The sequence below is a fragment of the Mixophyes fleayi genome, chromosome 3 (assembly GCF_038048845.1).
Source record: "Mixophyes fleayi isolate aMixFle1 chromosome 3, aMixFle1.hap1, whole genome shotgun sequence".
NCBI classification, from domain to species: Eukaryota; Metazoa; Chordata; class Amphibia; order Anura; family Limnodynastidae; genus Mixophyes; species Mixophyes fleayi.
In genome coordinates this window covers 18,883,424-18,909,543 of record NC_134404.1, presented here as the reverse complement: position 1 = coordinate 18,909,543, position 26,120 = coordinate 18,883,424, and the positions used below count along the sequence as shown (strand labels likewise).

Below are 26,120 nucleotides of genomic sequence, written 5' to 3'. Positions count from 1 at the left end.
TAAATCAGTTACAAACTTTTCAATTGTATAAATATATAATATTGTCTCTCCAAATCTGTATTGTTGTATACAATTATCAGCCACAACATTAAAACCACCTGCCTAATATCATCATCATTTATTTATATAGCGCCACTGATTCCGCAGCGCTGTACAGAGAACTCATTCACATCAGTCCCTGCCCCATTGGAGCTTACAGTCTAAATTCCCTAACACACACACACAGATGGAGAGACAGAGAGGGAGACTAGGGTCAATTTTGATAGCAGCCAATTAACCAACTAGTATGTTTTTTGGAGTGTGGGAGGAAACCGGAGCACCCGGAGGAAACCCACGCAAACACAGGGAGAACATACAAACTCCACACAGATAAGGCCATGGTCGGGAATCGAACTCATGACCTCAGTGCTGTGAGGCAGAAGTGCTAACCACTAGGTCCCCGTTGTGCAGCCTAAACAGCTCTGACCCATCGAGGTATGGACTGCACAAGACCTCTGAGGGTGTCCTGTGGTATCTGGCACCAAGACGTTAGAAGCAGGGATGAGCGGACTCGGATTATCGCAATCCGAGCCCACCCGAACAGTGCGGATCAGAGGGTGATCCGAGCACTGTTCGGGTATTTCCGGCGCTGAGAAAAACTGAAAACGAGGCTATGAGTCCAAATCCCGCCGTCGGATCTCACGATACTCGGATTATATAAATTCCCCGCTTGCCGCTGCCATCTTCACTCGCGCATTGATCAGGGAAGAGGGAGGGTGTGTTAGGTGGTCCTCTGTCCTGCTCTTTCTCGTGCTGTGCTCTGCTCAGTCCAGTGGTGCTGTGTCCTGTGCTCTGTCCTTCTGATCAGTCCAGTGGTGCTGTGTCCTGCTGATCAGTCCAGTGGTGCTGTGTCCTGTGCTCTGTCCTGCTGAGTCCAGTGGTGCTCTGTCCTGCTGAGTCCAGTGGTGCTGTGTCCTGTGCTCTGTCCTGCTAAGTCCATTGGTATAAAAAAATTATAATTTTTTTTTATAAAAAAAGTATAAAAAAATTAGTACTGCAATATCTAACTACATTCACTGTCCTTGCAGTAAAAAGGAATTTTAATATTAAACTACGTTCACTGTTCCTGCAGTCAAGAAAAATTAGTACTGCAATATTAAACTACGTTCACTGTTCCTGCAGTCAAGAAAAATTAGTACTGCAACCTTTTGGCCTAAAAACAATATTGTGAGGTGTGAGGTGTTCAGAATAGACTGGAAATTAGTGGAAATGATTGTTATTGAATGTTATTGAGGTTAATAATAGCGTAGGAGTGACCCCTAGTTAGAAGCAGATCCTTTAAGTCCTGTAACTTGCGAGGTGCTGATAGGCTCGATCGAATTGAGATCTGGGGAATTTGGAAGTCAATACCTTGAACTCTGTCATGCTCCTCTAGCCATTCCTAAGCAATGTTTGCAGTGTGGCAGGGCGCATTATCCTGCTGAAAGAGGCCACTGCCATCAGGGAATACCGCTGCCATGAAGGGGTGTACTTGGTATTTGGGTAGGATGTACGTGTCCAAGTAACGTCCACTTGAATGCCAGTCAAACTTTATTAAGTTCTCATGTTTAACACTGACCCTATATTCACTTCATGTGTAAAACCTATTCCACACTGTGTATCCCCCATCTTCATATTTTAGGAAATCTAGAAAGCAGTGATCAGTATTCTGAATTCCAGAAGAAACCTTCTTATCGATCTTCCTCAATTATGCATACATTGGGGATTCATTTGCAAAATATCACGCAAGAAAAAGCGCCCTATAGGTTATAGATCAAAGTATCCTAAGGACTTGTATGTAAGTTAAAGCTGGTTGCACCTCAATATGGTATCATTATATGCACCACCATCTATACACCACTAAATATATATCGTGTATCCTTGGCTGTGTGCCCCTGTTCACACCATGTTGCGATTCACCTGAGGCACAGTGGTAAGAAAAGGCTGGTGCCATCTACTGTGTTGTGGAACTAAAGTGCAATTGACGGTCTAATTATTCCTAGCCCAAGGTGGTATCATTTCCAATTGCAATCAGTGTGCCCGGGGAGCACGGCATACAGCCGCTACCGGTCCCCACTGCTGGGTTTGTGACGTCTGTCTGACAAACGTTTCACCGATAGGCTTTCTCAGGGGAGTGAGGACCCAAGGTTTCCCAGCAGAACATTGCCCAGAGAATCACACTGCCTCCGCCGGCTTCCCATAGTGCATCCTGGTGCCATCTCTTCCACGGGTAAACGACGCTCACACACCCATCCGTTCACATAACGTAAAAGAAAACGTAATTCATCAGACCAGGCCACCTTCTTCCATTGCTCCATGGTCCAGTTCTGGCAATCACATGTCCATTGTATGAGCTTTCGGTGATGGACAGGTGTAAGCATGTGCACTCTGACTGGTCTGCAGAATGTAGCCAACCTCTGTGTGTTCTGACACCTTTCTATCATAGTCAGCATTAACTTTTTCAGCAATTTGCACTACAGAAGCTCTTTGTGGGATTGGACCAGACGGGCTAACCTGCGCTCCCCACGTGCATTAATGAGTCTTGGGCACCAATGACCCTCATCGGTTGTCCTTCCTTAGACCACATTTGGTAGGTACTAACCACTACATACCAGGAACAGCCCACAAGACCTGTCGTTTTGGAGATACTCTGACCCAGTTGTCTAGACATCACAATATGGCCCTTGTCCGAGTCGTTTAGATCCTTACGCTTGCCAATTTTTCTTGCTTCCAACACATCAACTTCAAGAACTGACTGTTCATTTACTACCTAATATCTCCCACCCATGACAGGTATTATTGTAACGAAATAATCAATGTTATTCCCTTCACTTGTCAGTGGTTTTAATCTTGTGGCTGATCGGTGTATATTCACCCTGTGTTGGGAAAATGTGAAAAACATTCAAATGTCCCATTTTTGGACTCCAAAACATGTTCCTTCCAAAATGTTCAACTTTCAGGTCTTATGTATAAATCAGTAACAATAGACTTTTCAGTTGCTGCCTAAATGTATAACATTCACTGTATATTATCATGTTCTAGTGCTTCGGGCTGTTTGCAGCTGTGTTTATTTATTATTATAATTTGTATCTACAAATCTGCATTGTATATACTTATCATATGTATCTAAGAAAAATGTTTCTTTTATTCCCCCCCACTACCAAATCTTCTAGGTCCTTGTTTACATTATGTCATACATTCCCCAGCAAAAACATTTTACAATGACATGGAATTATCTCCGAGATAATAAACATCTTTACATACACCGGTTGCAATGTGTCCTGACAATATGTCACTAGTTTGTGCTATACTATAGAGTGAGATATATATATATATATATATATATATATATATATATATATATATATATATATATATATATATATATAGTCTGTATAGAGTTATATTGAATGCATCCCATTCACAAACCCATTTCCTTGCCACCAGCTTCCTGCGGGCTCCCATCTAACACTTCCCAGGCTCCCTCCCTGCATTCCTGCGCTGGAGGAGCCACCACCCGGAGCTATTTGCACAGCTCTGGCTGCTGTAACCCGGTGCCCCAGCTCACGTGGATGGATGCACGTAGACAGCAAGAGCCGGCATATACCGGCTTTTCCCACCACACACCACGCCTCCCCTCTGCCTCTCTCCCCCCTCCCCAATTGCGCCTCCCCCTCCCCGTGCGCCCCTGAGCGCAGCGAGTGACGCTTTCTGCAGCGCAATCTCTCCGCTGACTGACACCCGACCAGACCAGCATCGGGCCCCGGGTTCCAGGAGCCGGGTGTCAGCGGGTGCAGTGGTCTTATTTTTGTTTCCATAACAAATGCACGAGGTCCCTGCCTTGCACACCCACCTCCTGCCAGGGCGCCTGCGCCGCATGTGTGTACAGTGCAGGGCTGAGAGGTGGGGGCTGCTATATAACAAACAGATCCCTCTGCTGTGCATCCAGCCACGTGTAGGGAACATGGACAGGGTCCTCTTATAGAGACACCCCCTTAATTATTTATACACCCCCCCCCCCTCTCTCCCATTGTATGATTATAGTAGAGGTCCCTTGGCACTGCTGCTGCAGAACCTGTGGGGCAGAGCTGTCAATCACTCTCTAAGGGGTGACTGACAGTCCTAGACGCAAGAGGCTCTGCAGCAGCCACACTCTGCAGCGCGCACTCAGATCCAGTGTGAGTGAGGGGTGGCTGTGAGCACGCATTCCAATGCAGAGTGTGAGTGGCTGTTGACACTCCAGTGCACAGAGTTGATGGGGGCCAGAAGTGCGCACTCAGAGGGGAGCCGGTGGCACCAGGAGCGCACACTCAGACGGGAGCTGGTGGCGCCACAAGCGCACATCCAGCGCACACGTAGCGCACGCTGTCTGACTTTCCGCCTGCGTTCGGTGGGCGTGTGAGTCGATGGCAGCCGGGCCGCCAATGGGAAGAAGAGGGCTGAGCATGTGGGGAGCTTGTTTACAACTAAGAGAAGCAGCTTTAACCCGGCCGGCAGGAGGAGGAGGGGGCTGTGCTCAGCCCAGTCATCCAGACGCACTGACATGTAAGGGAGAAAACCCGGCGCGCAGGAGCAGCTTTGCGCACGTCTGCCCAGTCCCTGGACCCATCCATAGAGCCCACAGCGCCCAGCACAGGACGGGGCACAGGGTGGCTCACAGCTCTGCACCCTGCCGGGTACATCCAAGCCCCCGGGCGAGCAGCCAGAGCCAGAATCCAGCGCGGGTTTGTGCGCTTTCCGCAGGAGGCTCACATAGCTGGGGTAGAGGCGGAGGGAGAGCGGCAAGAGGCATTGCACAGGGGGAGAGGACACCCATTCCCAAACAAGCCCAGGGAGTGTTTACATCGAAGGATTGCACGGGGGGCAGGTAAGAGCCATGCAGCAGGGCGCCCCCGGGCACCCTGGGGGTACCTGGGTGGGCATCATGAAAGCAGGCAATGCCCAGCTTATTGGGGTCATTCATTTGCACAGAGACGGCTTTTTGCATATGCAATGTTTGGGGGATGCATGGTAAATTGTGGGGTGCACCCCACAGGGGATCAGAGCTTGGCACTGCATGCGTCTAGCTATCTTGGCATGTGATGGGTGCTATAGGGATGGGGGTGCAGTGGGCACCGTGGCAGGAGGGTGAAGGGGGTGTTGCCCCTTGTTTATCTGCTGAGGACGGCGTGGGCGCCGATGCTGGCTCCCTTGCACACTACGCTGCAGGCTCCGTGCTTTGCACACATGCATCCTTCCAGAGGAGTTTTTTTTGGCTTATTTTCACGTTTACTGCAAATGCTCCATTTACCCCTCCCACGTCTGCTCACACCCCCCTCCTGTGCTGCCAGAACCGGCACAGACACACCCACTGAGATCCCTGGGCCTCCCAGCACTCAGATGGGGGCCCCCAGCAGCCACATTATTGCCAAGTGATGGATCCTATTCACTTCTATCGATTGGAAAGTTAAATATTTGTTGTTGTTGTTGTTTTTTTTTTTTTGTTTGTTAAACAAAACCAGTTTTATCCACCACGTCTGTGCTATCAACTCTGCAGTATTCTATTTGGAATGTTGATATCATTGTAATTGTATCGTTTTTAGGTAGTGATGTTCTGCAATGGACAAAGTAATACTCTTCCCTTGGCAGATTTGTTACTAGCAATGGGCATAAACATACCGGTTTAGATGCATTGATATCAGATCAGTGTGTGCTTTTAATTTGATATGAGTTTGGACATGTGAATTAGGGTTACAGTAGAGATTGTGTCACACTGCGATTACTGTATCTCTGGCAAGTTTAACAAGTGTCATAAATATTACATGAAATAATGTCTGATGATGCAGTCTGATACTATGTAGGTTGCCAACTGAAAATGCTGAGTGAGATGTGTATTTATGTGAGTGTGTGTAGGTATAGATATACACACACACACACACACTTGGGGAATAGTGGATTTGTTTGTGTGTTTTTTTTTTTTTTTGGTTTGGTTTTTTTTGTAGTTTTGTTTGTTTACATTAGTAAATTTAGTGCCACAGTGCGGTTCTCAGCCAGCAATTCAGCTGTTTATTGGCCAATATAATCGGATTGGCACGACATGGATGAAATGTGATCTTCCCTTGCTGGCACCATTGATCGGTTGGCAGACCGTTTGGTACCTGTCAAACGGATCATTGGCACAATTTCCAGTTCGAGACACAGAAAATCTTAATTTTTCCACATTTGTTCCACGTGTTGGCTGGTAGCAGCTGCCACTGTGTTTACTCTGTTGAGGTGAAATAGGATATCAGACTGGCGTACGGAGCAGCGTTGCCTGAGATTCTTGTCTTCACAACTCAATATCTTTTGTGTTTATACTGAAGTCTTCTTTTATAATGTCTTTTAGAGAGTTAGAACCCCCTCCCCCCTGTCGCTTACACTCAGTGGAGATGGTCTATTTGTGGGCTGAACCAATATATCACCGAGGGGCTTTCATCAATGGTATTTATGAGCAACTGGTTCCTAGTGTATTGATTGGCTTATTCATTTTTGGTTTAGGTCACAGAATGGCTGCTGTTTAATGTTATACATCTGCCCCTTCTGTAATGCAACTTGACAACTGTTATTGTGGTTTCCACAAATAGAAGTTGTCACAGGTTAGACATTATCCCCCCAGCTCAAACCAATATATTATTGCATACAATTATGCCAAGTATGTGACGGCAAATTCCTGTGCACACCTCAGCGGTCTTAACCCCTGAAGTGGAGCTGCACCTCTCTATATGCACAAACCTAAGTCTGGGTTACACACTACAGGAAAATTCTCTCAATGAGATAATAACGTTTATATCAACCACTGAAAGTCCCGATCGGCATGCTGAATCATGTGTACACACTATACGCGTTTTACAAGATTTACTGTCATCTGCTCTTCATCCGTCATAACCATCGGCTGAAAAGATGGTGACTCTGCACACTCCATAGACATCTATGGACACTGCCGGTCGTGAGTGTGTACACACTGCAGGATTGGAACGACATCGTTGAATGAGAGTTTTAGTCTGGTTTAAAAATCAAAACAAACAATATGAACTTTGGAACGACAATCGAAATGGTCGTGTGATTGGCCAGATAATCGTCTGACAAACCTGTAGTGTGTACCCAGCCTTAGTCCTCTTGAAGATGAAACACTTTTGAGATCTGGATGGATTTGGTTGAAGCCCACGGCACTATTCAATACATGCAGATATTTTCTTTTATTTATTTTTTTCCTTCTTTGTTTTTTGTTGTTTTTATAATATTATGGATTTCATATTATGGATTCTAATTGCTGATGTTATTGTGAAAGGCTTTAGAACCTCTACCCTTATCTAGCGACACACCTCTCCTGCTAAGTCTGGCGTGCCGACCGCTCCTTGCCACACCCACCAGCCTGGCATGCTAAATCTTCCACGCTGTGCTGCTGACGGGCAGAACGCCCAACCGCTTTGCTTACTGTTCGGCTGCAGAGCTTGCCATCTATTTGACCGTTTTTCTTTGTTTTGCCTGGCTTTTTTTTTTTTTTGTACTTTTTAATCAATTGAAGATCTTTAAAATATTATAAGCATGTCGTTATTACATTCAAATGAGACTGTAAAGCATGATCTAATTTAATTAAAAACACAAAACAAAAAAATTTGCAATAGTGCACTAGAACTTTTTTAAAATCAAGCTCTCTATTAATTGCACGCCTGCAGACTATGCAAAAACAAACAAACACCCAACTATACGGACTGTAAAAATGATTTGAAAAATGCATTTTTTGTTGTGTTGCAGATCAGGTGATTCTCAGAGTTAATGGCTTTAACCCTAACGACTCTCGAGCGTCCTCTTCCTAGTTTGACATACTTCGGAGTTAGCCTTTCGGCACTAAATAGGTCAATGTTTTGCTGCAAATGTTCTTCCCTTTCCTGTGCTCTGAAAATATTTTCTTCAGCTGTCACGTCTGTCTTGGGGCCTATTGCACTGTCTAACAACATGCCTCGGCTGTCAGCAGAGCTGGGTGAGGGGCTGGAACAGTCGGGCTTAGATGTGATGCTCCCTCCGAACTTCATATCGGCCTTCTCTGCTAATATGATGATAATGGTCAGGGTAAACCGGCGCTCTGCAGCGCTGTCGAAACAGGATTTGTGTTACAACACGAACTTGCACTGAGCCGAGTTTTCTTAACCTCACTGCTGTGTGGTTTGTGGGCTTGTCCGAGAGGGAACCTCTGTAATTTTTATTTTATTTTTTTGCCACGTCTTTCTGCTAGTCCACCTTTGCTGTTTCTCAAAGCGTAGCCGTCGGCAGCTATTTTGTCAGCTGAACCCATAATGGAGAAAGTGCAGCCTGTCGCCAGAAACTGGCGACCTCGCTGAATCAGGAGGCGCTAAGTGTGTTTCGCGCCGCAGTAATGTCACTAGTTTGGAGCCAATGACTGTTTATCGGTTCTGAACGCATACCGGCCGCTTTAGATCCTTAGGGGCAGATTCAATTCCAACGCGGCTCATGCAATATTACCATTACTACGGTAATTTCAGCGCAGAGCAAAAAAATCAGCGGAGAAAATACTGTAGTATCTGCAATAATAATGCGCAGCTATTACCGTAGAAATAGTGCGCGGGCCGAATTGAATCTGCCCCTTAGAGAAAGAACTGGAGAACGTTTACGAATCTTGCAAGTTAAAGTCATTTGTTATTTAAAGGGACACTATACAACAAGAACGTTCTATGGTCTGTAGGTTTAAAAGTATAGAAATTGTTAAAATAATAAGCTTTGTGTCCTGTAATCTATTAAATAAAATATCAAGTATAGATTTATTTATTTTTTCAGGGAATTGCTTAGTTACCCTCTATACACCGTTGACTGCTTCACGGTATTGCTACCCCAAAGGCGAGGCACAGACAACGATTAACTAGGAGCGCTCCTCTAACCCCACGTTACCCTGCTGTGCAGTACACGCTTCTGTTTTTATCTTGTTTACTTTTTGTTTTTATTTTGCCGTTCGTCTTTAGAGCGAATAGCAGGAAAGAAAGAAGTCTGACTGTTTCAGTGACCAGGCCTCCCCCCAGGGCCCTCATAACAACATTATGGGCCCTTGGGCAAAGTAGTGCACTGGGGCCTATATATATATATATATATATATAACTTTTTTTATGCACTGGTCAGCCATCAGTGTCCCTTGAAATAATTAAAAAAAAAAACCTTATCTTATTCTCCGATGCGATCCTCTTCACTTTTCTTCCAAGTCACTGCTGCTGTCTGCTGACTTAAATTGTTTTCGTGCTGCAAAAAGAAAAAAGGAGAAAATACTTACCTTGCGGTCAGCTGGCGATCCGGCTCCCTCCCTGGTCTCCTCCTCCGTGCTGCGCTCCGCAATGGATGTGGAGAAGGCGTGATGACGTCACGCCCGGCATGCACTGCGAGCGCCGCACGGAGGAGGAGACCAGGGAGGGAGCCGGATCGCCAGCTGACCGCAAGGTAAGTATTTTCTTCTTTTTCTTTTTTTTTTGCAGGATATTTTTTTTTTGCGCTGCCTCTGACGGGCCCCCTGGGCTGCAGGGCCCCTGGGCACCTGCCCATTGTGCCCAATGGGAGAGACGGCCCTGCCTCCCCCCTTGCTCCAGATCCGGCTTCTCTTTGCATAGCGTTGGATGAAATGCACTGACATCTTTTCGTTCTTGGGGGCACACTTGTAAGGGCAGCTTGCCAAGGCAGATTCTTCATAATGTGCTGAGCGTCCTGGTTAAATGCTGGTGCGGTATCTGACAGCTGAGAGCTAACTCCTCCCACTAGCCAGTCTTTGGTCTTCCCCTTGTGCTGACACTGCTTGCTCTCCTTATAGGTGACAAGATGTGTAAACACGACGCCTCCATTGCAGGGCTAAAGTCCACAGCGAGATTCCTCCAATATAAGTTTTACATCTGTGTGAATACCGCTTAGGAAAACATTTAGTTAATGAAAACAAATACTGAATGTTCCATATGGAGGCAAGATGGGAACTTGAGACTGAAGTGAAAATAAAGACAGGCCTGTTAGATATAGTAGCCCCTTTCACCGGCTCACTGTAACATGCTGCATTGTAATGTTTAATTAAAATATACATCTAATAAATTATGGAAGCCGTAGACTCCCATAGAGCAGCGCCCCCTGGTGGGAATATTATTGTATGACATAGAATATTCTCTTGCCGATTCTCAGCAGATCTCCTTCAAACATTGCCTGTCGTATTGTGTAAGATTGTTTCTATAAGTCTATCGTGTTTGGATAACTAATGATTGAATAATGTGTGTTCTTGTGTCTTTATTTTGCAGTTGAAATGGCGAGCATACTGTCTAAACGTCTCGGGAAGAGATCGCTGCTTGGGGCCAGGGTCTGTACCCCGAGTATATCGGCAGATGGCATGCTAGTGGAGGGGCAAGGAGACCTTGCCGGTGCGGCTCATCTCGGACCTTACGAGAGCGGATGCCTCAGAGAGTGCTTGGAGGAGAGCACGTGTTCCGCTACGCATTCGCCTATCAATCGCTTCAAGCTGTATCCTGGCCAGAAGGTATGTGTGTGTGTGTGTGTGTGTGTGTGTACAGATAGGATTACAAGATGCGCGATGCCCAGTCATTTGCTGATCACATTTTCCTGCCTCCGAACAAAACATACAAAAATAATAATCATGTGATAACTACATACGGTGCGTGAAACAGCCTTCTCTTTCCTAACTTCCAATATTGGGGATATTTTACGGGTTAATTCCCATTCCAATAGCTATGAACATAGGAAATGTATTCCCTGCGTGTAACTATTAGGAGGAGTTTTCATAGCTTTCATTTGGCACAGGTCATCCGGGCTTAAGTCTAGTTTTTCAAACTTGTAAAGTCATTTTCTGATTGTACCTCATCTTCACCAGTGGGGGGCGCACCTTTCCCTCGTTGTCCCTAGTGATTCTGACGATTCTGATTCTGACGTCATAAGTGCAGTCTAATCATTAGGTTAGTCTGGTTGTCCTCAAGCTGACCATGTGTTACTGTATCGACCTCCGCTGATCTCGAGAGCCTGGTGGGTCACCCAACGTTTCATTCATTAGATCTCTTGATGGTTTTGATACTGATTGAATCTGTAGAAGCATTATGCATGACATCTCTGTAAAATAATGTCATTTCTGGGTGTATTCTTGTGTGTTGCAAAGCAAATAATGGACACTTGTACGTATGTAGACGGGATTTACCTTTTAACAGGTAGTGTATCGCCTGATTCATATTGAGTTTCAGGATGCATAGGGCAAGAGTCTCTTTCTTGTACGTACCGGAGAGTGGATCAGGCAGAAACAATATTTAGTTTCTGGAGTGCGGAACCAATATTCCTGATAATGCAGCCTGGAAGTTCACCATGAACCAGGGCCACGCAAATATTTGGCCGTGAAGTGTCTCTGTGATGTTGTAGGTTCAGCTGGATACCTGCTCGTGATTATTGTTGTTGTAGCCGACAAGTGCACGTTAAATTGTTAATCTCCTATATTTACAACATCCAATGAGGATTTGTCTAGATTTATGTATTGTGTGTTTTAAAACAGAAACTTTTAATCTTGTTCTCGGATGTCTGCTGGGAGATTTTTGTCTGCTCCCATTGTTTAAGCTTTCCCTAGTTTCTATAAAGACATTACTAGGTTACCTTGACTAGAGTAGGATTGTGTTTGTTCTCTGTCCCATAATGCACTTCTTCTTTCAGTTCCTAGGAGTAAATGTATCGCAGCCCATAGCAGCCAATCGGATCCTAGCTATCATTTATCTAGTACATTCTAGAGAATGATAGCTAGAATCCGATTGGTTGCTATGAGATACGCCTCCACTTTTTTTTAATTTAATTTTTTTTTTTAGATATTTATCTCCTACAATAGATTGAATATCGAAATATCTCTTCACACTTATCTAACAAAGCCAGCGGCGGAGAGGAGCTTAGATGGACAAAATGTAAATAACGTGGGGATTGTTTCTCAGTTTGATTGCAGGCATGAGATAAATGTAGTTTTATATATCTTGGCTGTGAGACTCACTTGATTGTACGTGTCGGCTGAACTCTGCAATTAGGGAAGTTACTTTAAAAACAACTTAATTATCTGCTCCGCAGCAGATGAGTTCATAGCAATTTGCAAATCCTCTTATTTATCAATTAGAGAGTAAAGCTGGGTGCACGCTACAGGTCTTTCCACTCGCTTACACGGTAAACGACTGTTGGGTCCGATATCGCATTGGTGTGTGCGATCATGTTTTATCGTTCCAAAACACATTGTATCATTTGGTTTTATAAAGTGACAAAAAAATCGCTATAACCGATGACACAATGTCGGGGGAAATGTGGCAGTGTGCACGCACTCACGGCCAGCAATGTAGGTAGATATCTGTACAGTGTGCAGAGTCACCATCTTTTCAGCCGATGGTTATCGCAGATGAAGATCACAGATCTGACGGTAAATCGTGTATAGTGTGTACACATGAATCAGCTGCTCATTGGGACTTTTAGTCGTTGGTACAATTGCTAACTGTATCGCTTCAAGTGAATTCTTCTGTAGTGTGTACCCAGCTTTATTTAGAGAACATACGGTTGTACTATTTGCACATAATGTGAACGTGTGTGGACAATTGACTGGTAGGACATTACTTGCCGTGTAAAAGGAATTTGTGTTTCATGCCAGACCGTCCGAGTTTCCAACATACTTGCAGCGTTTACATATGGGCCCCTGGGATTAGTTTGGAAAAGAAGAAATGGTGTTTAGCAGAAATGGTTGGAAAGTTTTGAGATTTTCCTATGAATTTCTAGCTCTGTCCGTTTCTTCTTAAATAAAAAGTTCTGGTTAATTACAGAGCTTCACAGGCCGGAGTATCTGAAAGGTCTTCTCATGAAATGGGCTATTTTATCCAAGAGCCGCACGTCCTAAGGCTATCGAGATATACTGCCGATAGTGTTCTTTTTCCTGATTGTTTAAGGGGTGTAGGTTACTTTTAGAACAACCAAAGAACTTGGACTGAATACTTTTTCCGTTCCGGCTGTTCGGCACATAGTGTTTTATGAGAGTCCTAATCGTGATGTCCACATTTACCCGGGAATGTTTAAGAGAAGTGAAAAAGTGTTTAACCTGATAATGATGACCTTTTTGTCGGAGGAATCTCGTGCGCAAAGAACCTATTATTCAGGGAATATAGAGTCCTTTACTCAATAGAAGACACTTGTTTTTCCACCAGCGGAACGTGAAATGATCAATGTCCGCATGGACCATGGGGTTAGAGATGGCTGATACAAGAATATGTATAGAATTGAGGGGTACTTTTTGTTGAAGTCTGTCCCACCAGTTCAGTAAATGGGAGAGGTATGATACAGGATACGTGAGCAGAGACCGAGATCAATGGGTGGAGACCTTTTGCCCTGTAGAGACCCACTAAGGGGCACAAAGCCTGAGGTTACTGATCCTAAACCAGCCGCCTGATCGCTTCCAGCTGAAACTGGGGCCTGTTGGCGCATTCGGAAGATGTCCGAGCGTACAGTCCAGTAGTGGTAACATTCCGAACGCCTTCTCCAACATTCTAGTGATGATCGCGTCACTTTCCATCTGCATATTATTGGACATTGACCTGTCACAGGTAACGGGTGTTTTAGTTGGGGAAGAAGAATAAAGGCATTTTTTCAAGATTGTTTATCTCTTCCAACGGGCTTTCTTGAGACGCATTTGGAGGTGTAGGGAGATTTGTAATTAGTGTAATTATTTCCATAATAACAAGAGCTAGATGATCGTCTAAAAATAAAATGGAGGCAATGTAAATGACACCCACCGTTAGTAGAAATATACTTGTATTACAGAGCGTCTTCTCCAGTCACTCGGTGGGACGTCAGTTGTCGCCCTCAGCCCACTTAATAGCCCCTGAGATTTCCAGAAAGTAGATCTCTGGTTTACACCTGGCCCCGCCCCTCTTTCTGTGTACTTACCAATGAAAGTGGCCGGTGAGCTGCTCAGGGTAAGTCGTGGTAGTTGGCGGAGAGCAAGGTTGCACAGTGACGTAGTGGTCCGGAGCTTGGGACTGAGCGGAAGCTGGGTGATAGGAAGGGGGCGTAAGTAGGCTGCGCTGTTGTGACAGCGCAGTTTTCCTGGCAGGGATACCTGACTATTTTCTGACTGTATTTGTTTTGGCCCCCTTGGAAGGTCACTGAATAATTGTGACCCAGGGAATCCGGAGCGGTGGGGTTTCAAGTTTTTTATAGTGTCGGCCAGTGAACCACATTGAATTTGTGGATTATTCCGAAGTAAACCCACTGCCACATAAGCGTAGACCATACCTAAATTAGCATAAACCACGCCCACAGCGTTGCACTCCTTTAAACTGGCTGCCACATTGTCCCAAGCCTTGTCTGAAGGCACACGGCGGGCGTAGGAAGGACACATTTGGATGTTTTAGGCCCATCTCCATTGAGGTCTGAACAAAGAAAATGCGCCCTGCTTGTCTCATTAAATATTTTAGTTTCAGTTTTGCAATAGTTTCCTTTTAATCCTTACTACAGACTGAGATCTATGAGGTGACTGTTCTCCTTTTTTTTAAGTGAACTTTGGACACGAGGCCAACTGAACATACTAATGTAGGAGTACACAGGTTGGCATCCACGCGTTTATGCACTAGAATATTTTACCAATATGTTCAATGTGATATCATTCCTCTTATCTGCATTTATTAGGAAGGGTATATAACCAATAATACATTGCACTAACCTCTCTGTGTTTTTTTTTTGGCAGGTCTTCATTACGCACAACGGCAAGGAAAGTGCCGGTTTGGTGGAACAACATAACCACGTGGACGATGAGGTGAAGCTATTTGTCTTCGAACTTGGGCTTCACCTGTGCCGAAAGATAGAAGACGTCCGTCTAGCGGAGACCCATAAAACCATGAGCTTACCAATGGAGCAGACTTTGTCCTCCAGCCCTGTGGCGTCTTCCAGCGCCGCCCAGAGATCGGTGTCTCGGAGCATTGACGTCCCAAAGAGGTGAGTGGCTGGTTTGTTGGCCAAAGCACCAATCGTCTCTTGTGCAGACTCCGCTGTTTATGTCAGAGGCACAGAGCGAAGGCGGCCGTTTCTAAAGCGGCTTCAATATACAGGAGAACCGGGGACCTCCAATGAGGCACAACCCAATGCCGCCTATCTGAATTTCCGGTCCTTCATTCATTCTTATAGATATTGGTTCGGCCGATGGAAATGGCCACTTAGTGAATTCAAATCCCCCATTGTCTGGGATATTAATTTAGTTCATAAAATACCGGCTTCCACTGTGTTGGGCGAAGGTGTTGACTCGCGTCCATGTATCTAGTTTGGTCAACAATTGTTATTTATTGTTAGATTACTGTATATTTATCTGTGCATCGTTTTCTTAGAAGATCGGATGCCGTGGAAATGGATGAGATGATGGCGGCGATGGTCCTCACCAGCCTGTCTTGTAGCCCCATTGTGCAGAGCCCTCCGTGCTGTGACCCCATTCCGGGTAAGTACCGGTAGAATTGGCCGATCTGCCTCTACGGCGATGTTTTATGTAGAATACAATGGGCCTTGTTGCCGTCTTCACTGCTGGCTTCAGTTACCCAAGGGCGACGGTGGCTTCCATAGTTGCCTTGCAGTCTACTTTCCAGACTCCGGGAATGTAAAATGAATTAGTTGCCGGCCAAAACCAATCTGCGCGGCTGTGTTCTAGAACTTGAAGTTGTCCTCTGAAAGGTGCTTCTTGGATTAATTTAGTTTGTGGTTATTTTCGAAGGTCAGTCGTCGAAGGTGCAAACTTGCAGTCTCTGCTGCCGATGGCCATATTTTAAGGAGCAACATACATTCTACGTTAAACTGTTAGATCCCCTAAAGGCCACTTCCAAAATCCTTACACACATGTCCCAGACACCTCAGGCCACCCCTATTGAATTTTTGGACACCCCACAGATTTTATTACGTATAGTGAGTATTAGAAATCCCACCTCGTCTACTGACTTTGAACTTTTACTCTTGATTTAAAAAAATTTAATAAAAAATATTTTGTCGCTGACGGATGATACACTGTCTGTCCTGACAAGTTAATTGCTCTCCTTCTAACATAAAGAGCTGATCTTCTAGAAAAAAACAAGTCAAGTCTATTTTTAATTAAAAAATTAAACTATGTCCCAATACTTAAGTACCTGCAACGTGGCAAGTAATGCTCTCTCTATTACACATGGGCAAATGTTTTTTTTTTTTTTATATTAAGGTCTCTTTTCTTTTAAACAATGGTTATTTAATGAACTGTTTATATGACTTTTGTAGCAATGTGTTTCTAGGATTGTACGTGATATAGATATGTATTTCTCATGTTTTTGCAGCGGCCCAAGTGACATGTGACTTGTGGAAAGAGAGTGGGGACGTGTCGGATAGCGGGAGCAGCACAACGAGTGGGCACTGGAGTGCCGAGTGTGGTGTGTCCACTCCTTCCACTCCGTCCCCTCCTCACACCGAAGCCAGCCCCAAGTATTCAAACGAAGTCTTCAGTGCTTCCCATGTGGACGAGGGATTCGAAACTGACCCCGATCCCTTACTTCTGGACGAACCGGCCCCCAGGAAAAGAAAGGTACGGGGAACGATCTGAGAATGCCGTAGGGCGCTTTATGGAGTTGGATAATTGTGCTTTTCTCTCTGTTTTTTTTTTCCCCAGCATTTTCAGAAGTGTGCTCCATTCTTATTTTTTTTTTCGTTACCATTATTAAATGCCAATGTTCCTCTCTCTCTGCCTGTTCTAGAACTCGGTGAAAGTGATGTACAAGTGTCTGTGGCCAAATTGCGGCAAACTCCTGCGTTCCATTGTCGGCATTAAGCGTCACGTGAAGACTCAACATCTTGGGTGAGAATTTAAGCGATTTGTTTGCTATATTGGGTCATCAGGAGAGACTCTTAAAAGGAGTTCTGGTCTGATGTTGAAGGTTGTGATTGTATTGACCATTTGGAACTGTATATAAAGGCAATACTTCCTTTGTTTAAATAATAAGGTATTGGGTATAAGAAATAAATTATTTATTGATGGGTTTTTATGGCATGGCAGAATGTAGAATAATCCTTATTTATAAGGATGAGGATTAAATATGTACTGGGTCCTATCGAAGACTTTCTTCCACTTTCCCAATATAATCGCATACCCCTTATGGACCTATAATGTCTCCTCAATAAACCAGCCTGGAAAACTGCTAATATTTTGTGTTGATTTTCCGTTTTTCTCCTGGGATCATAATTTTATGTGACCTAAGTTTTCTCAATCAAATCTTCTCTATACTTGACAGAGATGGTGCGGACTCTGATCAACGTAAGAGAGAAGAGGACTTCTACTACACTGAGGTCCAAATGAAGGCGGAAGGTGAAGTGGAGAGCACGCCTAGAAGTCCAAGCACGCCCACCGCCCCGCTTCTCATCCAGCCTTTGACCCCTAAGCTGGAGTCTCGAGCTTTAGAGGTGCCCTCAGTTGGATCTCCTTTGACCAGTGCACTCAGTCAGTCTGCTCCAGGGTCCTTCTGGCACATCCAGGCTGACCATGCATACCAGGTACTTATACCCACACACTGATGCCCCACCACAGACACCATCAACATGCTCCTCGTGAGTCCCCGTCATCCCACCAAAGCCAACATCACCAGTCCCTGTTGTCCCTCCACAGTTCCTGTGCACCTCATGAGTCTTGTGCACCCCACCACAACCACCATCACCATGCACCTCATTAGTCCCTGTCATCCCACCACAGCCATCATCACCAGTCCCCCCCACAACCACCATTACCATGTACCTCGCGAGTCCACGTCATCCAACCAAAACCACAATCGCCAGTCCCTCCACAGACACCATCACCATGCACCTCATTAGTCCCTGTCATCCGACCACAGCCACCGTCACCGTGCATCTCGTCAGTCCTCGATATTCTACGGAAATACCAGGACCCTGTTTCTATACCAAATAGCCAATATTGATATTTAAAACCGTTTTCCACGTTTTAAAAGCCAGAGCCATTCCCCAATGAAGGCGGCGTGTCTGTATGGAAGAGGACAGTAAGTCCTCAGTGAGCTTGGTTCGCACACAGACCACACCATGCTTTGGTTGAAGTGCTGCAGACCGGCTGCTGATCCCGGGGCTGAGCTAGGATTTGTCCAGTAAAGAGACATCCACTTAGTCCCTTGGTACCTGCAGTTTCTGTACAATCATATAACTGAATAATTGGCTATATGGTCAGCTTCGGCTGTAATACTCTGTGCCACTGTTAACATTCCAGTGCTGTAATTAGCTTTAAGCCTCGTCCAGGTCATATGTCCGTCCACGTCTCCCTGGTTTTGAAGAATCCTACAACAGGTGCTCTGATATTACTCATATACCCTTAAAAACTATCAAATATATTTTCTATTTGCTGTTTGTTTTTGTTTTGTTTTTCCTTATTAACTGTTGTGTTTTGTTTAATCTCCCATTAGGCACTACCTTCCATCCAGATCCCAGTGTCCCCCCACATCTTTACCAGCATAAGCTGGGCGGCTGCGCCCTCTGCTCTCCCCACTCTGTCTCCGGTGAGTAAGGAAATCCTCTTGCTTGATACATTGTATCTACAATTCTTTCTTGGGTGTGATCCTGCTCGCGTAGCGTAGTTCTGGCGCTATCTATCTTTGTGACGGTAATAGGGGTCACAGGCCTTACTGGCCGCTCAGTCTGTCTTTTGAGATGATCGCCAGATTTAATGGATTAATAAGAAAGGATCTGTCTGTAAGTCGGCAGCTGTAACTCTGACTTAATTCGTTCCGCTCAGTGGAGACAGCCGTTTTCTGCGGTGAACCAATGTACATGGCAGAGCGCTGGGAAACGGGGACGTCACTGAGGCGTCAAGTCATTCTCTGACTCTGTCCCTATTTTTATCCATGCTGCCCGCAGATCAGAAGCCGGTCACTCAGCTTCAGTGAACAGCAACAACAGACACCATCCATAAAGTCCCAACTGATCGTGGCTTCGCCTCCCAGAGCCTCCAACGGCAGCAGGTACGTTCTCATCGTACATCCTCTGTGTCCTTCACCGTAAGTCGTTCCGCTCTTCCTCTCTCCCCTCGTTTTGTAATCGGCAATAGGATTCATTGCTCCATAAACCTTCAGCCTTCGGGGGCCGACATCTTATGGTCCCCTAGCCCCTTCTTTCCCCTGGGCCGTTTCGTAGAACCCATAATCTCTGTACGGCCATTTTGTTAACCGTCGTAAAAGCACATTCCCAAGCCCACCGCCCTCTTTTTTTGACCCCTTGTTACTAATAATGCCCCGTGGGTCCAGTCTTGGGGCTTTGTTTGGTGCCCAGCGATCTCCGCATATAGCGTTCATTATTGAATATTGTGTCTCTAATACCAAGTGCATTGCAATGCCACAATAACAAAAGGAAATCGCAGGGGAGAGAGTGGTGCTTATAGGCAGTGTCTGGACCCTGCTATAACTAATTAATAGGGGAGGGGGTTACCAAGGGAAGTATTATTTTTGGGTGGTTTGGTATTTGTGTAGAACTGGTTTGTGGAATAATATTGGGCCATACTTTAAGTCTAGTTGGTGCCAACCAGTTTTTGTCCAATTGTTATGCCTCCAGGAAGGTTCGCGGCGAGGCCAAGAAGTGCCGTAAGGTATATGGCATCGAGCATCGGGACCAGTGGTGCACAGCCTGCCGGTGGAAAAAGGCCTGCCAGAGATTCCTAGACTGAGCGCCCATTTGCCGAACCTGCACATTTCGCCGAGAGTGCGGACAGTCCCAGCTTAGATACCTAAAGAGCGCGATTTGACGCCTCTCTGAAAACGCAGTGGTGAATAAAGACTGTATGAGATGTATATTCCAACACCTGTACAATGTTGTATGTTTGCCAGATTTTTTTAAGCTCTCCCTTCCCCCTCCCGTTTTCTTTTAAACTTGACTGTAGTTTTTTTCCTATCTTTGCTAAATGGACGTGCAGGGACCAAACACAACCGAGCTGTCTGTCTAAAATCCCTCATCGCTACAGTTTCATAAAGTTTTAAGAAGATTCGATATACCCGTCCTCATGTAATATAGCACCTGCTGCCCCCTAAATCACTTGTAGATGTCCGAGACCTGCTTCTGTACCATGCTTCTATTTTTATGACCTGAATTTTAATGCAGCCAAATGTAAAAGACGCATTGTTGACTCCGGTGACGGCCGGAACCATCAATCAGCTGATTGATTTGTAAGAAGATGTGTAATATTCCAGTCGTTTTTCTGCTCTTCTGTGTGAGGGGCTGGTGTGTGTGTGTGTGTGTGTGTGGGGTGGGGGGATGGAGTTATATCTGTCTATTTTACTTTAATTTGGGAAAATAACCTTTAAAAAAAATAAATAATTTATAAATATCAAGTGCTACTTTGCATTTGCTACAGTGAAAACTGGGTACGCTAATATTGTTTTATAATCTGTAAAAGGTCTGCCGACGCTTCAGCCCATTGCTCTATGTATCTGCCTGCACACACTGGAGGCAGCCATCTTGTGCCTGAACCAATTTTCTTGACCTAGCAACTGGCGAGGAACCCAGGTCATCGAATGGGTGAACCATTAGTCGTGAGAACGCGGGCAAACCACTGACTAGGAGCCAGTGACAGAAATGTGGCATATGTCAGTGGTTATTAATGAATGGATAAGTGCCATTTGTTTATTGGTTTAATCTACAATATAGCTGCCTCCCTTGTGTGAGGCAACGGAGAAACGCGTGAGGTACCAAAACTGCCATTAGTGACTCATTTGAGTGGGTGGCACAGCGGTTGTATGTGAGGAGTTATCGGGTAGAAGGCGCTGCATTGCCGATGTTTTGGGTACCGTAATGCCCAGAAATCAGTGGCGTTGCCGGAAATCTCGCTAGGCTCTTATGGGGCCTCACACTGTACTGAATTACCCCCCCCCACAATGACTACGTATGTTCATTGTAGCCATATAGCATGTGGCAAGCCCTCCGGCTGTGGGGATGACTGATCCCTCTGGATTCTGCGTGAGAAGGAGCATTGTGCAGCCACCTTGGAATGAAGATGAAACCACCCCACCCCCCCTAGCCCTCCCCACACACCAGCAGTAATAGTGCGAATGGTCTTTAAAGCTACACTTGCACCTTTTAAGGAATTGTTATTCTGCCGACTACGCCATTGTGTCTTCATTTTGATTTAATTCATGTGAAAGTATCTGTACATTTATTTTTGTAGGATTGTGCTTTTCATAGTCTGGCTTCTGCGTATTAAATGAGTAAACTGGTCCAAGACTAGCGTTCCAATATAGCACTTATCTGGAATAGATATATATATTAAATTACCAGGCTTTATACCTTTTCCTTTACGCAGTGGAGCTTGTCCGCATGGCGCTGTTGCAGCCTATACTGGAAAAAATACCATGTCTGTGTGTTTCTTCTCTTCCACATGTAGCAATTCAGTTGTACGTCTGTCCTTTATAATTTGCTGCTGCTATGGGCATAGTGTAACTAAGCTATACCGCTATCTTGGTTTTTATGCATTGATTGCATATTCTATATGGATATTAATTGTGATTGTAAGAAACCACTCAGGCCAGGGGTAGACAATCCCCGATTATAGGCTTCCCATCGTAAGAGAACCCCGGCTTATGTACAATGATATGGCTGAATGACTATGTACATTTGTGTGTTTTTGGTTTGTTTTTTGTTTTTGTTTTTCATTTTTTGCTTTCTTTGACTGAACCTGCCACCAATGGGGCATGCGAGATGACTTTCTCGCTGTGTCTAGGGTTTGGTTGTAAACAGAGGCTGTCTTGTTGACTGTGTCGGAAATCTGCAAACCCTGGATCATCGGGGAGGGGGAGGGGTCGGTTCCCAAGCGAAGGTCCTAAGTTCTTCTAAATTAAAGTAAAAAATTCTGACACCAGCAGATAATTATGCGAGTATAAAATATATAATTATATATTTCACATGTTCTCTCCTAAGTTACTACTCTGCCATGTTGTGATGGGACCATAGGTTTAGGATTTTTTTTCTTTTTTATCACACACAGATTTGCTGATGGGAAAGGAGGTTTCTGAAATTAAAGTACATCTGCCAAGACCAATGAGAGCCTAATTCCTGTAAGCAGGTATAATTGGCTCTCTTGGTTTTGAGGTGCAGTATTTTTGAATACTTCAAAATTGAGCCAGTTTTGTTATGTGAACGTGGTGCTAATTTTAAAAGGAACAACTTTTTATATATACATATAATTATCCATAAACTCGTTTGCGGTGTCACAATGTTCTTTGATGGCTATGGTGAGCAGTTCCCTTCCTCCTCTTTTACAACTTGGTCACATCTTTACATTTAATGACATGAAGTATCGTCTGTGCAAATTTTAGTATTCATTGTGGAATTTATTAAATTCCTATTTCATAATAAAAGTCTATTTTTACTTCTGATTGTTTTTAACCTCCCTCCTCCACAGAGCATCATTTCTAAAGTGCACCAAATTTCCTCAATTTGGTCTATACAGCTCTGATTTGTGTTTGACTCGTGGCAACCAATCAGATGTTTGCTTTCATTAGTTACTTACTGTGCACTGATGAAAGCTGGAATCTCATTGGCCGCTACTGGTTACAGTACACCTGTGCTGCCTGCTCCATTAACTTTTATACTTTTATGTTTGTGGGGTGAATGCAGTTTTTCTGAAGTGCATGGACCTATTTTAAATGGGGTGTTGGATTGTAGGGGACTGCTTATACATTTTTAAAATGGAGACCAGAGAAAAGGATTTTATTCCATTTTCTTATCCGTTTCACCATATGGTTTTTAGGAAGCTCTTTAAAGTTGATACTATGGCAGCTAAAATAAGTTTGACACCTGTATTCGATTGTACATTATATATTGTATTTTATTTTTTAGGCTTGGGGCAATGTGGCATTGGTTTTTTGGTTGTTTACATTGGCCGACCACATGATCTAATTCTATTAATCTATCTCCTTGTTGCTCAACAAAAATACATTGGGGGAATTTTTACAAAATCTGTTCCACAGTCGACAGTGTAGAAAATGACTACCAGTACTATAAGCCATTTACAGATGCTTATTTTTAATGCAGCTCCTACCATTCTGAAGGCAGTGAAACGCGTGGCTATAATGTTGGTTTTGCAGTATACAAAAGTTGTAAGTTCCAATTTTTTTATATACCTATGAACCTGAGTCTCCTGGAATGAAGTGAACACTTTTCAGTTGACAGAAGTTATTTGTGCTTTTATCTTAAATTTTTTTGGGCAAGATTTCAAACCGTTTGGATAATTTGAACGGAAATAAGTTTGGTCTAAGAAATGGAATACGGTGTATGAGTGGGAATGAGAAGATTCTCATCACTGGTGCTGATGGTGGTTTTTGTAAATATATTGTTTTTGTTGTTTATTTTTTAGTTGGTCGCTCAACTTTTTAGCATATTTTAAACTCTTTGCCACTGGAGTAATTCAGATATAAAATTGTCTAACTATTTTTTACATGCTTTAGCTTCTGTCATTGAATAATAATGAATCAAAATGTTACCAATACTAGTTTGGGAGACACAATTTAGAATTTTGGTGCATTTTTTTTTTTTTTCTTCAGTTGCCACTAAATTTTTTTTTTTTTTTTAAATAAAATAACAGGAGCTGTTGGTAAAATGTAATTTGCTATTCGCTCAATCTGCATACATGCACAAATATTGTTTTTAAAACATCTAGGCCAGATTTTTTTTTTTTTTTTTTTTTTTTTTTTGTTTCGAAGTACCCGATGCTCTGATATATCGGTAGCCCTTCCCATGCACTATGCTGTCTGTTATTCTACCGTAATAATTCTCCGCTTTGTTTTAACGTAAGTGGGAGAAAAAATTCACACCGATGTGAGTTAGCGCTAATTTGGGAGCCTTCCCAGTTTTTATGGCATCTATAATATGCCCTGGTTAGATCAGCAATTTATGAAATGCACTACTACTCATACGTTTCTTTATTGTATGGCATTGTTTGGGTAATAGACTTGCTTGGCAAGTAAAGGGTTACAATGTACCCCCCCCCCCTCCCCCCTCTCTTCGTCATTTGAATTTAAATATTTTTTTTTTATATTTTTTTTTTGTAAATTCGACACAATCTCCTATAAACACTAACCAAACTAACCACATGACAGCAGCACAAAAATTGTTATGCAGTTTTTAAACTTGGTAATTGTTTTGTTTTCTCATAAATATGCGAGAGATGAAAATTGTTCATTTGTGAAATGATTATGTTGTATATGTGCATGATCCCTCACTGTTGGTTTTGCTGGAGCTTTTCTTTGTTTTTTTTTCAGCTGTCTTCCAAGTATTATTTCCATTGTAATACAATAAAGAAATGTGAACTTGTATGTTTATACAGCGGCGATATGAAATATATTTTATAAATAATACCGTGGAGTTGCTGGTGTCTTTATTGTTTAGGGCAGTCTTCTCAAACTGGGTTGCTCGGGAAAACCAAGGCCTCCCCAAGGAATGGGTGTTAGGGGTTCCACGAGACAAAATTGTGTAAGGGCAGATTTTTATTTTATAATTTTTTTTTTTTTTTTTTGTGTGGTCCTAAATTTTATATGTATGAATTAAAATGTGGCGACATCGGACCACTGATACTGTGAGGACAACCCACCGATGACTCCTCACCAAGCACAACATAGAAAGTTTCTTACCTCGCTTCGATTTTTCCACCTTTTGCATAGAAGCAGATGACAATGCCTCAACAGAAATAAAAAAATAAATTCATACTGGTATTTATTTTTTCCTTCAATCCTACAATACAAATATTTTTTTGTTAAGGTACCAAAAACATTGGGAGGATATTATCTATTTGCATTAGATTTATGACATCATATGTATGCAAATAGGAACGGCTTGTAACGGTGTAACTTATCTCTCTTGCACTTTTAAATAGTGTCTACACTGATTTGGTTAATCTGCTTATTATGCCAGACACCTGGACAGCATGATGGTCAATATTACCCAGATATAATATAATTAGGGAAATTGTAATACAAATTACACAGCGAGGCTAGGCAGTTGGTTCTGCCTTTTTAATAAATTTATTTTGGTTATTTTGGTTTTATTTCGCTACTAGTGGTACTAAGGTACTAATTTGGGACTCTACTATCGTTTTAAATGAACTATTAAAATGTATGTTTTATATAAATAAACAATCATAGAGTGCCCCTAATATACACGTTTTCTACCCTCTACTTACCTCTGTAAATATCAGTCCAACGTGTGTAGGGTGCACCAACCCAGTCATATGATAACAAATATTATAATAATAGACCGGGTATATGATTATCTGGTGCGTCTGTATATCTCTTACCAAAAACATGTAGGATGGGAGAATTAGGGCAATTATTTCATAATTCGAAAAAGGAGTTTTGGTGTACAATGTCACCATTGTTCTAATTTTAGATCAGGTTGATGTGCGGAATGGCTCAAACTGATTACACTCTAATATGGGGATTGCGGAATATACAGTCAGAAGATTACCTATCATCCACGCACTCATCATCCCCCGCCTCAATTATTGTAACCTCCTCACTGGCCTCCCCCACTCCCCCCTCTCCCCCCTCCGCTCTATACTCAATGCGCCCGCAAGACTCCTCTTCCTCTCACGCCGCTCCTCCTCTGCCTCCCCTCTCTGCCTTGCCTTACACTGGCTCTCCTTCCCCTATAGAATCCTTTTCAAACTCCTCACCACCACTTACAAGGCTCTCTCCCACTCTACTGCCCCCTATATCTCTAACCTCTCCATTCACACTCCTGCTCGCTCCCTGCGCTCGGCCAACGACCGCCGCCTCTCCTCCACTCTTATCACCTCTTCCCACTCCAGAATCCAACTTTTCCCGTGCAGCCCCCTTTCTCTGGAACGACCTCCCTCGTTCCATCCGTCTCTCTCCTACTCTGTGCTCCTTCAAACGTGCACTCAAAACTCACCTCTTCCTCAAAGCCTACCACCCATCTACTTAACCCCCATCTCCTCCCTTTGCTCGTCCTCTCTTCTCTCCTCTTGCCTCAACTGGCTCCTCTTGTGCCTGGTCTGTTTACCCTCCCTTAGGATGTAAGCTCGTATGAGCAGGGCCCCCTCCCCT

General features: G+C 43.9%; 1 protein-coding gene across 2 annotated transcripts; it reads left to right on the top strand.

Annotated features, from left to right (window-relative positions):
• The first annotated feature begins 3,733 nt into the window (after positions 1-3,733).
• On the top strand, positions 3,734-24,413 carry ZNF395 (zinc finger protein 395). 2 transcript variants are annotated; one of them, XM_075201164.1, is made up of 10 exons: positions 3,734-3,809; positions 10,311-10,546; positions 14,765-15,012; positions 15,399-15,505; positions 16,362-16,606; positions 16,776-16,876; positions 17,310-17,568; positions 18,480-18,572; positions 18,931-19,034; positions 19,621-24,413. In XM_075201164.1, the coding sequence occupies exons 2-10, from the start codon at positions 10,316-10,318 to the stop codon at positions 19,730-19,732; spliced, it is 1,500 nt and encodes a 499-aa protein (XP_075057265.1). In that variant the 5' UTR covers positions 3,734-3,809; positions 10,311-10,315; the 3' UTR covers positions 19,733-24,413. The 2 variants fall into 2 exon arrangements, with proteins under 2 accessions (XP_075057265.1, XP_075057264.1); XM_075201163.1 differs by lacking the exon at positions 3,734-3,809 and adding an exon at positions 4,195-4,885.
• Positions 24,414-26,120: the final 1,707 nt, after the last annotated feature.

Bases quoted from the DNA above. Each gene is read 5' to 3' on its own strand.
- ZNF395 (XM_075201164.1), top strand. From the start codon at position 10,316: ATGGCGAGCATACTGTCTAAACGTCTCGGGAAGAGATCGCTGCTTGGG. The intron at 15,013-15,398 runs GTGAGTGGCTGG...TCGTTTTCTTAG, and splicing joins AGCATTGACGTCCCAAAGAG to AAGATCGGATGCCGTGGAAA. The intron at 19,035-19,620 runs GTACGTTCTCAT...TTATGCCTCCAG, and splicing joins AGAGCCTCCAACGGCAGCAG to GAAGGTTCGCGGCGAGGCCA.